This window comes from Rhinoraja longicauda, chromosome 6 (assembly GCF_053455715.1).
Source record: "Rhinoraja longicauda isolate Sanriku21f chromosome 6, sRhiLon1.1, whole genome shotgun sequence".
Lineage (NCBI taxonomy): Eukaryota > Metazoa > Chordata > Chondrichthyes > Rajiformes > Arhynchobatidae > Rhinoraja > Rhinoraja longicauda.
In genome coordinates this window covers 80,569,140-80,584,231 of record NC_135958.1, presented here as the reverse complement: position 1 = coordinate 80,584,231, position 15,092 = coordinate 80,569,140, and the positions used below count along the sequence as shown (strand labels likewise).

Sequence of the window (15,092 nt, the reverse complement as noted above, 5' to 3'; positions counted from 1 at the left end):
AACTCTAAACTAATCATCTGTCCGACAATAGAGTCTGACTCAAAAACCTTCTCAATTCATTCTAGAAATCACTCCCATCGCTCCTGTGATATATTTGCCATTTGCTTAGAATTCCATCTGCAGCATACACCGATCAGCCAAAACATCACGACCACTGACAGGCGAAGTGAATAACATTGATTATCTTGTTACAATGGCACCTGTCAAGGGGTGGGATATATTAGGCAGCAAGTGAACAGTCAGTTCTTGAAGTTGATGTGTTGGATGCAGGAGAAATGGGCAGGAGTAAAGACCTGAGCGACTTTGACAAGGGCCAAATTGTTATAGCCAGACGATTGGATCAGAGCATCACTGAAACGGCAAGGCTTGTGGGGTGCTCCCGGTCAGCAGTGGTGAGTACCTACCGACAGTGGTCCGAGGAGGGACAAACCACAAACCGCGACAGGGTGTTGGGCACCCAAGGCTCATCGATGCACGAGGGCAACGAAGGCTATCCCGTCTGGTCCAAACCGACAGAAGGTCGACTGTGGCACAAGGCACAGAAAATTTTAATGGTGGTCATGGGAGGAATGTGTCACAATACACAGTGCATCGCACCCTGCTGCATATGGGGCTGCACACGGAGGACCAACAGCATATTAGGCAGGTGGGCATAATGTTTTAGCTCATCAGGTCATAATGTTTTGGCTGATCGGTGTATGATGAAGACCCTTTTCATACGATACTTTATTCTCATAGGGGACAAGCTCATCGACTAATTATCTCAATACCTTCCCCTCCCCATCTTCCCTACTCGTACTACCCCATCAGTGATCACTGGACTTAGACCAAGCTTGGAAGTGGCAGAAGCAATTCTCTGCTGGTTGTTGCAAGATTCAGACTCCCTTCTAGAGTTTGAGAGGTGTAGGTTAGCCAAGGTGCTGAAGGTGGAGGAGTTAGAATTCTTCAGGAAGCACTAGACGTTGTTAATGAAGTGCAAGACGTTGCAGTAAAGACAAGAAGCAGTGAATCCAGGGTCAAGGGAAATGATTACCTTCGATGGGAGCAAGATTAGAAACACCCTTTTTGCCATCCAGCCCATGCTGAGAATATTGTTTCAGAAGATTCTGAGCCTTACGGATTGTGCCTGTTACCACAGTGATGCAGAAAAGACAAGACCTCGGCAAATCAGTGAAAAACACCAGATCCCTGCCACCAACACCACACTACGTCCAGAGGATCTGCCAGGAAACTCTGACACCAGGGCGGAGGTTAAAGCCAAACAAAAAGCTACTTAAAACGGACAACACAAGAACTAGGGCAGAGCAAATCATACAAGATTAGATCATTGCTTAACAATCTTAAACTAGCTAAAGTTACATTCTACAAATCAAAATACACTTCCACTTTTACAGTCCATAATTCTTTGACTACAACTAAAAAAATATTTACCGTTATTTGCTGCCTGCATGTTCAGAACCCTCCAATTTCTCCTAACCCAAACTTTGTAAAATCGCAGCGAAGAAAACTTTGGAGAAATGTCAGCAACCTTGCGTACAACTAACTGCCCATTTGCGTGTGGGGAAACAAGTTCCAAACTTGCATTTACATTATACCAGGAGTTCTCTTCTAATCAACCACACAGAATTCTTTGCTCAAATTTAATACAGAACTAATTGAAACCATGATTCGTGCAATTGCTGAGAGCTGATGGAAGATGTAGCATTCAGCGATCAAGTCTGGACTGCGTTTGGACAGGCAACATAACACCTGTCTGGATGGCACTGGATAAAGTAGGAGGAGATCACGTCCCCACCCGCACAACTTCCAGTCTCGGAGTTAAAAATTAACCCTTGCAATCCTCCCACCCAACCTATGAGGCAATGCCAAGAGATAACTGTATAGTTAATGCACTAAAGGTAGACCCAAAATGCTGGAGTAACTCAGTGGGCCAGGCAGCATCTCGGGAGAGAAGGAATGGGTGACGTTTTGGGTCGAGTCCCTTCTTCAGACTCACGTTACCCGAAACGTCACCCATTCCTTCTCTCCCGAGATGCTGCCTGTCCCGCTGAGTTACTCCAGCATTTTGTGTCTACCTTCGATTTAAACCAGCATCTGCCGTTCTTTCCTACACTGTTAATGCATTAACTGTTCATATTATCAATTAGAGATGGAGTTAGCTGTTTATTCCTGCTAGAAGTCCAGCCGTCATAATTTTCAAAAACAAGTTCAAAACATTAACTTCAAATGGAAGAGAATTCCTAAACTCGATTTGCTAGTTGCAATAAACCACATTAAAAGGTGAAATTCCCCGTAGCAAGTACATTGATGATTGAGTGAATTAAACATTGTGAACTGTAATCCGTCACATGGCTGCTGGTGTGTGCTTTGACGACGCTGACTTGGACTAAGGATGTAATATGCGCTATGAGCCGGCTGTGACTAGCATCTGTGAAGCAACCTATCCAAGTCATAAACTCCCCATTGCAACCCACTTATCCATGGAAAAGCACGACTTACAGTTTAGTTACAGTTTACTAGATTAAGGGACAGTTTCTTCCCAGCTGTTATCAGGCAACTGAACCATCCTATCACCAACTCCAGAGTGCTCCTGACCTACCATATACCTTATTGGAGACCCTCGGACTATCTTTAATCGGACTTTATCTTACACTAAACATTATTCCCTTTATCCTGTATCTGTACTCTATGGATGGCTTGATTGTAACCATGTAATCTTTTCACTGACTGGATAGCACGCAACAAAAAAAAACTTTTCGCTGTACCTCAGTGACGATAAAAAACAAAACTAAATCCCAAACTGCGCTAAACATTTCTCCAAAGTTTGCAGACATCTTTAGAGTTTTAATGGCACCAAATCACCCGCGATTAGTCAGCACAAACACTAGAGATTATGCGGCAACATTTTGCATTAGCCAAAAGCTTTTCAACGAGAAACTGCAGACTGGGACACTCTCTTCCTGCAGTGGAGATGAACATGCCATAGGCAGTGGGCACATCTCTCAAGCAGGCAACCGAAGACTGGCAGGGCTGGAAGGGCACATATAAGCATGGTTTACCTGGGATGAAGACTGCAATTCATCAACATAAAGGAAATTAAGAAAAAAAAAAGTTAGTGATGAATAAAAGCTTTAAGAAACAACCACCAAAAATATAAGTCATATGCGGGGGGGGGGATCAGAACCTTCATTAATTGACGTTTTGACCTTGGGAAAGATTTGCTTAAAAAGCTGTTTAACATCCCACAGTGGAAGATGCCAGGCAGCGGAGAGAGGGCGAGGGGATGTTTGGAACGGCAGCACGACACAGACCTGGTCTCTTGATGGCCTTTTTGCTGGGGGTGTCCTTCCTCTTGTTCTGCATGGCGGGCGAGTAGAGTATGCCAGAGGACGAGCTGTTCTTGCGGAAATGCTCCTTCAGGCCCTTGATGGAGCGATCCAGCTGGTTGGAACGGATCTGGTAATACACGTTCATAAAATCTGCATGGGAAAGAAGAACGCACAAGTCAAGGCCGGTGAATGGAAATTTGGAGTTTATAATGGAAAGTGCAGCAGCAGTTGATTCACCAGGTTAATTCCCGGGATGGCGGGACTGACATATGAGGAAAGAATGGGTCGACTGGGCTTGTATTCACTGGAATTTAGAAGGATGAGAGGGGATCTTATAAAAACATATAAAATTCTTAAGGGATTGGACAGGCTAGATGCAGGGAAAATGTTCCCCATATTGGGGGAGTCCAGAACCAGGGGTCATAGTTTATGAATAAGGGCTAGGCCATTTAGGACTGAGATGAGGAAAAACTTTTTCACCCCGACAGTTGTGAATCTGTGGAATTCTCGGTGGAGAAGGCAGTGGAGGCCAATTCACTGGATGTTTTAAAGAGTTAGATTTGACAGACGGGTCTGCTCCAGTGCTGTACTGTTCTGTGTATAATCAGTGAAATTTCACACCCATTGTATGATTAGCAACAACCCTCGAGTGAGTTGGTCGAGGAAACAAAGCAGGGAAGTAGACAGAGTATGGATGTTCTCCTCATTATGCTCCACAGGGCGTACCTAGGTTCCTGCCATAATCCACCAGCCACACCGATATACAGATCAGATCCTGCAATATGTTCTCAGGAAGATGCTCCAGGGTCATCTCATCCGTGGTTTCAATGTCATCGTCGCCAGCGATCAGGTCCAGGATGACAACCGGTGGCACGGGTTTACTGTTGCGCGTTAGCAGATTCCTGAACTCAGACTCTAACGACTCCTTGCCTTTTTCAAAGAGAAATTTCTGTAAAACACAGAATTGTCATTAGTTTAGTTTAGTTTTGTTTAGAGATACAGCGCGGAAACAGGCCCTTCGGCCCACCGGGTCCGCGCCGACCAGCGATCCCAGCACATTAACACTATCCTACACACACTAGGGACAATTTTTACATTTACTAAGCCAATTAACCTACAAGCCTGTACGTCTTTGGAGTGTTGGAGGAAACCGAACATCTCGGAGAAAACCCACACAGGACACGGGGAGAACGTGCAAACTCCGTACAGACAGCACCCGTAGTCGGGATCGAACCCGGGTCTCTGGCACTGCATTCGCTGTAAGGCAACAACTCTACCGCTGCGCCACCGTGACCGCCCATTCTTTAGACTTTAGCGATACAGTGCGCGAACTTCGGCCCACCCAGTCAGTACCGACCGTCGATCATCCTGTACACTGTCACTTATCCGACATATACCAGGGACAATTTACAGAAGCCAATTAAACTGCAAACCTGCACGTCTTTGGAGTGTGGGAGAAAACTCATGCAGCCACAGGGAGAATGTACAAACTCCCTGCAGACAGCACCCTTAGTCAGTATCAAACCTGGGTTTCTGGTGCTGTAAGGCAGAAACACTACCACTGCGCCACTTGGTATTCATACAAGGACCCAAAACGAAACGTTAACTATCCCTTTGCCTCCATGGCTGCTGCCCGACCCAAGTTCCTCCCACAATTTGAAGAAGGGTTCCGGCCCAAAACGTCGTCTATCCACGTTCTCCAGGAATGCTGCCCGACCCGCTGAGTTACTCCAGCACTGTGCGTTGTGTCTATCCTCCCGTGGTCCATTTATTTTCGCTCCAGATTCCAACAGGTATAGTCTCGAGTCCACATTCTGCTGCAGGTTGTTTCCACAGACGCAAATAGGATCAACAAACTCATCAGGAAGGCTGGCTCTGTCCTGGGGACGGAGTTGGATTCATGGGAGGTGGTCCTGGAGGGGAGGATGCTCCTCAAACTGCAGAGCATCCTGGGCAATACAGCTCACCCCCTCCATGACACACTGGTCAACCTGAGGAGCACCTTCAGCAACAGACTGGTTCCACCAAGATGCTGCACAGAACGCCACAGGAGATCCTTCTTCCCTCTGGCTGTCAAACTGTACAACTCCTCCCCCTTCTGTCGTGCGGTAGACTGAGACCGACTCTCTCCCCCCCCCCCCCCTCCCCCAACCGTTGCACGTCCCCTATACTTTCCACTTGTCACTTTAATTTCATGTTTCATGTATTTTTATGACTGTTGGCAGATCAATTTCCCTCCTGGGATAAATAAAGTTCTATCGTATTGTATCGTATCATCAATAACGAGATTCTCTGGTTAAGAACGAAAGGAAATTTGGAATGGAATATACATCCTTGGAAAAAAACCCATTTGCTTCAAATTGGAAACTGTAACCAGCAGATTCCAGCAGAAACTCCCAACAAGCATCAAGCTCTTGAACACTAACTATTACACTATCCTCACCAACTATGAACGTCTTTGGTTGCACTCTGGACTTTAGTTTTTTGTATTAGTATTGTGATAAATAAAGTTAGATCGTATCGTATCGTTTATTCCACTTACCACCCGGTTCAGCTCAGGGCTGTCTGGATTGTTGTCCTGGAAGTAATCCACAGCTTTCTGGATCTTTGCCATGCAGTTCAGGTACTCTTCCAGCCTGCCAGCAGGACTGAGCAGAGAACGGGAAAAGGAACACCACCAATCAGTACCTTGGAAAACTGCTCAACACCCCTCCAGTAAAGGTTCACACTAACCCCCCCCCTCAATGCAACATTGTGAAGGTAAATTATTAATGAAAGCCCTTCCCAGGAAGTTATACAGTGTATATCCCCCTCTGTGCTTGCAGTTCTAGTTGCCCCATTACATGAAGCACGTAGAAGCTTTGTACGGGATGTAGAAGAGGTCACTTTAGTTTAGTTTACTATTGCTGTCATGTGTACCGAGGTACAGTGAAAAGCTTTAACCAGATGTTGCCTGCATTAGATGGTGTTAGCTATAAGGAGAGGTTGGACAAACTTGGATTATTTTCTCTGGAATGCCAGAGGCTGAGGGGAGACTTGATAGAAGTGTATTAAAATTATGACAGGCATAAATGGGGTAGACAGTCAAAACCTTTTCCCCCCAGGTTGGAAATGTCAATGATTAGAGGGCACAGCTTTAAGATGAGAGGGGCAAGTTTAAAGGAGATGTGCGGGGCAAGTTTTTCTTAGAAAACACAGAGGGTGGTGGGTGTCTGTAAAATGCTAACGGTGTTGGTGGTGGAGGCAGATATACGATAGTGGCATTTGAGTTACTCAAACACTTTGTGTTTGCTCAAGATCCCAGCATCTGCAGTTCCTTGTGCTTCAATAATTTCTAAGATCCTAACCTCGTCCCAGCTACCTGCAAAATATGGGTTCTGCACTTCAATAGATTGGGGGGGTGGGGATGAAAAGGAAATAAAAAGGACTAACTTAAGTGAGCTGGGAGTGCTCCTGTTGGTATTTTGCAAAGGAGGCAGAGGTTCAATAGTAAAAGCAACATCAGGAAGGCCAAGCAGAGAAGGAACAGACCCTTTGGAACTCAAGGTTGTGTTTCAGCTGTATTAGCCTTCTCCTCTGCATTTTCTTTGTCCAAATTTCCTTGCCCTCCTCCTTTAAGATGCTTCTCAAAATTTACTTCTGATTTGAGATTTTGATTAAAATAAAGTGCTGGAGTAACTCAGCGGGTCAGGTAGCAATTTTGGAGAACATGTGTAGGTGATGTTTCGGGTTGAGACCCTTCTTTAGACTGATTGTAGTTGGAGGGGGGGGGGGGGAGAAGCTGAAGAGAGGTGGGGATGGGACAAAGCCTGGCTAGTGATAAGTCAATACACTCAATAGGTCAGTGAGAACTGGCAGATGAATGAACAAAAGACCAGAGATGAAAAGAAGGCAAAAAGCTGACAGATAAGGGAAATGTAAAGTCAAAGCGGGAGAGGAGCCTTTTGATTGCCTGCATTAATGCTCCCCCTCTAGTTCAGAACAAAATACATACATGAAGTAGTTTGGCAATTTTGTTAAAATAGAGATGCTCTCAAAAGATGCTTGCACAAACCGACAGAAAACAGACATTCCTTCAAGCCTCACCCACCCTTCCTTGATGATCTTCTCGGTGTCCTTGGCTACATGGTAATAGCTGATGACGTGGTCCAGGCAGGACAGCGTTTTGTCCACGTTATCCTGCAGGCGCTGCAGATTCTCCGTCTGCTTGTGAACCGGAATGATGGAATTCTCCAGTTGCATCAGCCGGCTTTCGAACGAGGAAAGGATGGAAACCTAGGACAGTAGGAGCATCGATCAGACGCAGAGGCCGTGCCATGCAGAGTTTCTCCCGCTTCCCTGCAGGACACCCACACGTTGTAGCATCGCGGCCTGGTTCCACAACTCAAATGCCCAGGAACGACAGAGATTACAGAGAGTGGTGAGCACTCACGGATACTGACCTCCCCACCGTCGAAGGGATCTACAGAGTGGTGAGCACTGCCCGGTCCATCACGGATACTGATCTCCCCACCATCAAAGGGATCTACAGGAGTCGCGGCCTCACAAAGGCAGCCAGCATTATCAGGAATCCCACACCACCCTGGCCACGCTATCATTTCACTCCTACCATCGGAATGTCTTGTTCGCACTGGGGACTCCGGGCTTTGTTTTGATTTACGTTATATTGAGTTTTTTTATTTATTGAACTTTATATGAACTATATTGAACTAGTGCAACCAAAGTTCGAAATTTTGTTGTTCATAGCGTTTAATACCCTGATGGTCGTAGGTAAGAAGCTGTTCCTGAATACGTAGGAAAAAAACTGCAGATGCTGGTTTAAATCGAAGGGAGACACAAAATGCTGGAGTAACTCTGCAGGTCAGGCAGCATCTCGGGAGAGAAGGAATGGGTGAGGTTTCGGGTCTGAAGAAGGGTCTCGACCCGAAACGACACCTATTCCTTCTCTCCCGAGATGCTGCCTGACAAGCTGAATTACTCCAGCATTTTGTGTCTACCAGATCCTGAATATGATGGTCACGATTTTCAGACTTGTTTGTTTATAATTTTGCTGTTCCGTTTCGGTGCATATAACAAATAAACACCCTTAACTCTCGACACCACACAGTAGCAGCTCTGTGACAATTTGCTGAAGTGCTCATTCTTCCTTTGATCCAACAGGTTGGTCCATAAAACATAAAAAGCCTGCTTCCTCTGCCCTTTGACTCTACAAGACTCATAACCCTCAGAGGAATAAAAACATTAAAATTCAGCTATTATTCTTAAATTGTGATCCTAGTTCTACAGATGAATAGGAATATTTCCTTATCATCGTCTGCTTTGATCTCTGTCGTTTTCACACCTTATCATTCCCTCTCTAGACTCCTTCTCCCCTGATTCTCAGTCTGAAGAAGGGTCTCGACCCGAAACGTCACCAATTCCTCTCCTCTCCGGAAATGCTGCCTGTCCCGCTGAGTTACTCCAGCATTTTGTGTCTATCTTCGTTCTACACTTCCAGGTGGGACATCTACCCCCACCCACCCCCATTCACCTTGTCAAGACCGCCAGCTTCTTGTGCATTTCAATCCAGATCCACGACTCTTGTACACAGCACCATCCCATGCAATGGCACAGCCGTCTATGGAGTACACAGAATGAAACTAAACCATGCTACAGCTTTCACAACCTTCCTCTTCCTGGCATGTCCCCCATCAAAACCTCAAGGAGTAATCATTTGCACTGGTCAAAATATTCACTGCAAGCCAAAGTCAAATGAAATGCTTACCATGTTTTTTGTCAGTTGGTCACTTTTTTCCAAGCTTTCTTTTATAAATGACAAAGTTTCTTGTTCCTGTTAAACAAAATTGGAAGTGTGAATCTCATGATGAAGACGCTCGAGTATTTTACATCCAATGGCCACAAAGCCACCAGTTTGCAGCCACAGAGCAGTTACTTTCTGTCTATTGCAATCAAGAGAGAGAGCTAGATAGAGCTCTTAAGGATCGCGGAGTGAGGGGGTATGGGGAGAAGGCAGGAACTGCGTACTGATTGAGAATGATCAGCCATGATCACATTGAATGGCGGTGCTGGCTCGAAGGGCCGAATGGCCTCCTCCTGCACCTATTGTCTATTGTCTACTTTCTGTTTAGGAAGGTCAGGGTGGTACAGCACAGAGGCAGGCCTTTCAGCCCACCATATGCACCTTCTTGCCCACTTTAGGTCTATATCCTTCTATGCTTTGCCTCTTTAAGTGCCTGTCTCAAACAGTCATTAGATCGGTTTCACCACCTCCCTCGGAGTGAGATCCAGACACCAGCAACTCTCGCTAAACAAAAACTGTCACCCTAAATGCCCTTTATGACTCTTTCTACCCACCTTAAACCTGTGCCATTTTATTTTTGATGTGCCTACCTTGGGGAAGAGCTTCCAACCATCTACCTACCCCATCTCAGTGAAAAAGGATGGGGAAGAGGGAGAGAAGCAGTCTCTCGTTCTCAGCTTCTGAAATCCTCCTGCAACGAATGATTGCGAGATCTCCAAACTCTGGGAGCTCTGGCACAGAGATCACTGGCCTAAGGCCAAAAGGAGAAAAATCAGACTAGAGGAGAACTGGGATAAACAAGCAAATATTTGTTTGATTAATTATCCCAGTTCTGTTGTGGTCATTTCTCCTTTCCCACTCGCACCGACCCCATATAGCCCCAGACATTGCTCTGTGGACAGTCTGAACCAAGCGATAATCTGCATTTGAGAAAACTCATTGAACAACAGAACATAAATAAAGGATCAATTGTTCAAAGCCATCTGGTGAAGTCCACCAGCCCAACACAGCTGGCATCTGAGCTAAGGAATTCGTCTTTGAAGTTTGGGACATCACTACCCAATGATTTATAGCCAACCAAAAATGACATTTCAAATTATAAAGGTAAAAAAATCGGGTTTTTTCTAATTACACTAATGTCTTGTTTTTTTGCAGTCTTTTGTTTTTACTGTCTTGCAGAATTATGTATGGTTTATGCGTATATTTTTTATTGTGTGTCTGAGTCCATGATGCTGCTGCAAGCAAGATTTTCATTGTATCCGCACCTCACCATACTTGTGCACACGACGACAAAGTCAATTGACACACAAGCACATTCTACCCTGCACCGTTTAAAAATCCCCCGGTTACAGAAAGGTTTCCAAAAAAGCTAGTTTTCCAATATGGTCACACAGAGCTCCCCCATACGCCAGTCCCAGAACCTCAAACCTCACCCCTACTAGTTATCTCCCCTCTCCTAGTTATTATATACCTATAATATAAATATATCTCAAACAATAATTTTTTTGTTTAGTTTGTCACGTGTACCAAGGTAGAGTGAAAAGCCATTCACAGTGCACAGATACGTGACAAGGGAATAACGTTTAGTGCAAGATAAAGCCAGTATAATCTGATCAAAGATAGTCCGAGGGTCTCCAATGATGTCCACAATTTATTGCGGTCTTGGATGGAGCTGTTCCCAAACCGTGCTGCGATGCATCCTGATAAACAGCATTCTAAGGCGCATCTGTAGATGTTAGTGTGTTATAGGGGACAAGCCGAACTTCAGAAGCCTTTTAAGGAATTAGAGGCATTGTCATGTTTGCTTGGCTGTTGCTTCAGTCTAGGTGGTCCAGGAGAATGGCGCAAAGACAAAAACAATGCCCCAGGTCTATGTAGTTTGGAGCTTATTTGGAGGCTGTAGTGTTTGTAGGGAGAAGCTGTTCCTGAACGTGAAAGTATTCAGGCTCCTATGCCAACCCCAACCCCCCCCCCCCCCCCCATGGCAGAAGTGAAACAAGAGTGTTGCCCTCCTGCCCCTCCTCCCCTGCAATTCACTGCCCCACCCCTCCCTTGAATCGCCTCCCTCCACCAGTCTTCCTCTCCCTTGTATCTACCTCCCTCCCTCTCCCATGGGTCTCCCCATCCCTTTCCCTACCTCCCACCAGTCCCCCATCCCTCTACTCCCTAACAGTTATCCCCTCCCTCTGATCACCCCTCCCCCTCCCTCCGGTCACCCTTCCCCATCCCTCTCTGGTCTTCCCCTCCCTCTGGTCACCCCTTCCCCTCCCTTCCCTCTGGTCACCCCTTCCCCTCCCTCTGGTCATCCCTTCCCCTCCCTCTGGTCACCCCCTCCCCTCCCTCTGGTCACCCCTTCCCCTCCCTCTGGTCACCCCTTCCCCTCCCTCTGGTCACCCCCTCCCTTCCCTCTGGTCACCCCTTCCCCTCCCTCTGGTCACCCCTCCCCTCCCTCCCTCCACCCCCTCTGGTCACCCCTTCCCCTCCCTCTGGTCACCCCCTCCCTTCCCTCTGGTCACCCCCTCCCTCTGGTCACCCCCTCCCTCTGGTCACCCCCTCCCTCTGGTCACCCCTTCCCCTCCCCTCCCTCTGGTCACCCCTTCCCCTCCCCTCCCTCTGGTCACCCCTTCCCCTCCCTCTGGTCACCCCCTCCCTCTGGTCACCCCTTCCCCTCCCTCTGGTCACCCCCTCCCTCTGGTCACCCCTTCCCCTCCCTCTGGTCACCCCTCCCCTCCCTCTGGTCACCCCTCCCCTCCCTCTGGTCACCCCTTCCCCTCCCTCTGGTCACCCCCTCCCTCTGGTCACCCCCTCCCTCTGGTCACCCCTCCCCTCCCTCTGGTCACCCCTCCCCTCCCTCTGGTCACCCCCTCCCCTGCTGACTCCCCCCCCATATCCTCACCAGTCCCGCTTCGCTCACTCTTCCCTACCGGCCTCCCACCCTCCCTCGGTCCCCCAGGACCCTCCCTCGGTCCCCCAGCGCCCGCCCGCCCGCCCGCCCGCCCGGCCGGCCAGCCGTCGCACCTGCCGCAGCCTCTCCTCGATGTCCCGCTTGCGGGCGGCCGCGTCCTCGCTCGGGATCATGGCGCCGGCCCTGTTTCCCCGCCGCCGCCGCCGCCGCCGCCGCCCACTTCCGGCCGCCCGCCCGGGCACTTCCGGTCGCGGCCTGGTCCGTCTCCATGGCGACGCCGCATCCTCCTCATCTCTGCTCCTCTGCTGCCATTGTCTCCAAGCCTTCGCATCTACCCACGCTTTATTTCACCTCCTCACACCCACCTCGGCTTAGGCCTCCCTCCCACGGTTCCCAGGACCCTCCCTCGATTTCTCTGTCAGCTGGAAAAGTGTCTGACCAAATAAAACTGCCAACCCAACAGCTTTAAACCTTGCTGTAAGAAGGGTCTAGACCCGAAACGTCACCCATTCCTTCTCTCCAGAGATGCTGCCTGTCCTCCCACTGAGTTACTCCAGCTTTTTGTGTCTATCTTCAGCTTTAAACGTTTCCCCTGACTCTCAGACTGAAGAAGGGTCTCGACCATTCTTGATTAGATCGGGTGCAAAGGGTTATGGGGAGATGGCAGAAAAAATGGGATAAGAAGGCAGCGGTCAGCCATGATTGAATGGCGGAGTAGACTCATTGGGCCGAATGGCCTAATTTTACACCTAGTACTTGTGGCCCGAAACGTCACCCTTTCCTTCGCTCCAGAGATGCTGCCTGCCCCACTGAGTAACTCCAGCATTTTGTGTATCTTCGACGTAAACCAGCATCTGCAGCTCCTTCTTGCACAGCTTTAAAGAGAGAAAGTGTAACTTACTTTATAAAATAAACAATCCCAATAACATAGAACAGCACAGAAACAGGCCCTTCGGCCCACAACATCTGTGCCGAATATGATGCCAAGACCAACTCTTATCTGTCCGCACATATCCATGTGCCTGTCCAAAAGTCTCCTAAACGCTACTCTTGTACCCGCCTGCACCATCTCCCCTGGCAGGACGTTCCAGGCGGTCACCACCCTCTGTGTAGAAAAAACAAGGCCTTGTACATCGTCTTGCACCTTAAAGCTTTGCTCTCTAGCATTTGATATTTCCACACTGCGAAAGAAGCTCTATCCTAACCTGCCCTTAAATCCTCCACTTCTCTCTTTAGTGGAGTGAATTAGTTCTGCCTCAAGTGCCAGTATCTTTGCAGGTGTGGGTTTGGTGACTACAATTCACATGCGTGTAGATCTTTATTGGCATCAATTGCTCCAAGTTACTTTACCAAGGTAGGACAAACCTGGAATGTGTTATCTGGAAAGCTGGATAATGACAAGAAATATATTCAATTAGAAGAGGCATAAATCAGGTAGGCAGTAAGAATTTGCAAATGTCACAATTCCAGAATGGGTAATGACAAAAATGGCATGTCGAATTTCCTCTGTGGGTGTTATGTACAGCAATGCGAGTTCAAGTCTCACACCCCCAGGTACCCGAACAATTATTGAAACCAAATCTCGGATGATTCACCACTGAGAAAGTGCTGTTATCCAGGTGAAACATTAAATGTGGGCTCCTTCTGCTCACTGAAGTTGCAAAAAAATGTATGATTACATTATTTTGAAAAAGAGTAGAATAATTCTCCTTTGTTTCCTGCAACTACTTCGTTTTCTACCAACATCATAAGAAAAGATTATATCGTTTAATTTAGTTTAGTTTAGAGATACAGCACGGAAACAGGGTCTTTGGTCCACCAAGTCCACTCCCGATACACTAGAGACAATTTACAGGGGCCAACTAGAGAAAAAGTGACATGTCCATAATGAGATAGGTTGGAGAATTGGGAGTATCAGACCGTTCAGAAGCCTGATAACATTGGGGAAGAAGCTGCTCCTGAGTCTCGTGGTGTGAGCTTTCATGCTTCTGTACCTTCTGTCCAATGGGAGCGGGAAGAGGGAATAACCGTGGTGGGAAAGGTCCTTGATTTCGTTGGTTGCTTTCTTAAGGCAGCATCAAAAGCAGATGGAGTCAATAGTTGGGATTCCAGTCTGCGTGATGGGCTGGGCTGGGCTGCAAGACCCATCCTCTTGAAATGAATCATGATTTTGTACTCCTCTATTTCTATTTTCTATTTCATATGCCAAGGCACTTTACACGAATTAGTGACCTGTCATCAGAACATGTACATTAATACAAAACTTGTATTATTAGCATTTTCCATCACATATCCCAAGACCTTTTATTGGAAAGCAGTCAAATGGCCACGAAGGGGCAATGGGCAAAGGTATGGTCTTCTGGATAGTTTTTGGAAGGAAAAATAAATGTAATCCTAGAGTTATACACCATGGAAGCAGACCATTTGTCCAAACCCGTCTATGCCAACTAAGTTGCCTTTTAGTGTTAGACCTATTGGCCTGTTCTATATTCCTCCATTCCTTTCTTATTCATGAACCTGGCCAAATATTTAAAGGTTGTAATTGTACCTACCTCTATCACTTTCTCTGGCAGCCCGTCTCACATACCTACCAGGTTCTGTATGAAAAAGCTGCATCACCTGCTCACCTTAAACCAATGCCCTCTAGTTTGAGACTCATTTACTCTGGGGAAGAAGACTGACAATCAACTTATCTATGTCGCTCATGATTTTATTTGTGTCTTTTTTTTCCTCCAGCACTTTGTTTTTCTGTGCAAGTTTGGACAGCACAGTGGGCGTAGCAGCTTTACACTGCAATCTAACGTGATAAAATCTTTCATTTTGAATTTATTTGGGAAACGTGCTGGTGAACTCCCTGGGTACACTAGGGACTTTTGTTTTGCATCACAATGGGCATTTTTACTTTGTGTTTTTTTTTGTGTGTATTATATTAGCTATTGAATACTGTGTTTACAAACATTTATTCACAAAATGCTGGAGTAACTCAGCAGGTCAGGCAGCATCTCAATGCTGCCTGACCTGCCGAGTTACTCCAATCAATCAATCAATCAATCAATCT

The 15,092-nt window shown here is 47.0% G+C and overlaps 1 protein-coding gene across 11 annotated transcripts in view; it reads right to left on the bottom strand.

Moving 5' to 3' along the window:
* exoc7 (exocyst complex component 7) overlaps positions 1–12,291 on the bottom strand; it is a 35,625-nt gene extending 23,334 nt beyond the window's left edge. For 3 of the 11 annotated variants that reach the window (XM_078401483.1, XM_078401473.1, XM_078401476.1), the window contains exons 1-8: positions 12,148–12,291; positions 9,094–9,159; positions 7,420–7,604; positions 5,872–5,977; positions 4,056–4,278; positions 3,312–3,479; positions 3,060–3,071; positions 1,034–1,126 (exon numbers count right to left, since the gene is read on the bottom strand). In XM_078401483.1, coding sequence (XP_078257609.1) covers positions 1,034–1,126; positions 3,060–3,071; positions 3,312–3,479; positions 4,056–4,278; positions 5,872–5,977; positions 7,420–7,604; positions 9,094–9,159; positions 12,148–12,207 — 913 coding nt within the window. In that variant the 5' untranslated portion in view covers positions 12,208–12,291. The remainder of the gene's footprint in view (positions 1–1,033; positions 1,127–3,059; positions 3,072–3,311; positions 3,480–4,055; positions 4,279–5,871; positions 5,978–7,419; positions 7,605–9,093; positions 9,160–12,147) is intronic. The other 8 variants (XM_078401475.1, XM_078401478.1, XM_078401479.1 and 5 more) reach the window with 3 other exon arrangements.
* Positions 12,292–15,092: the final 2,801 nt, after the last annotated feature.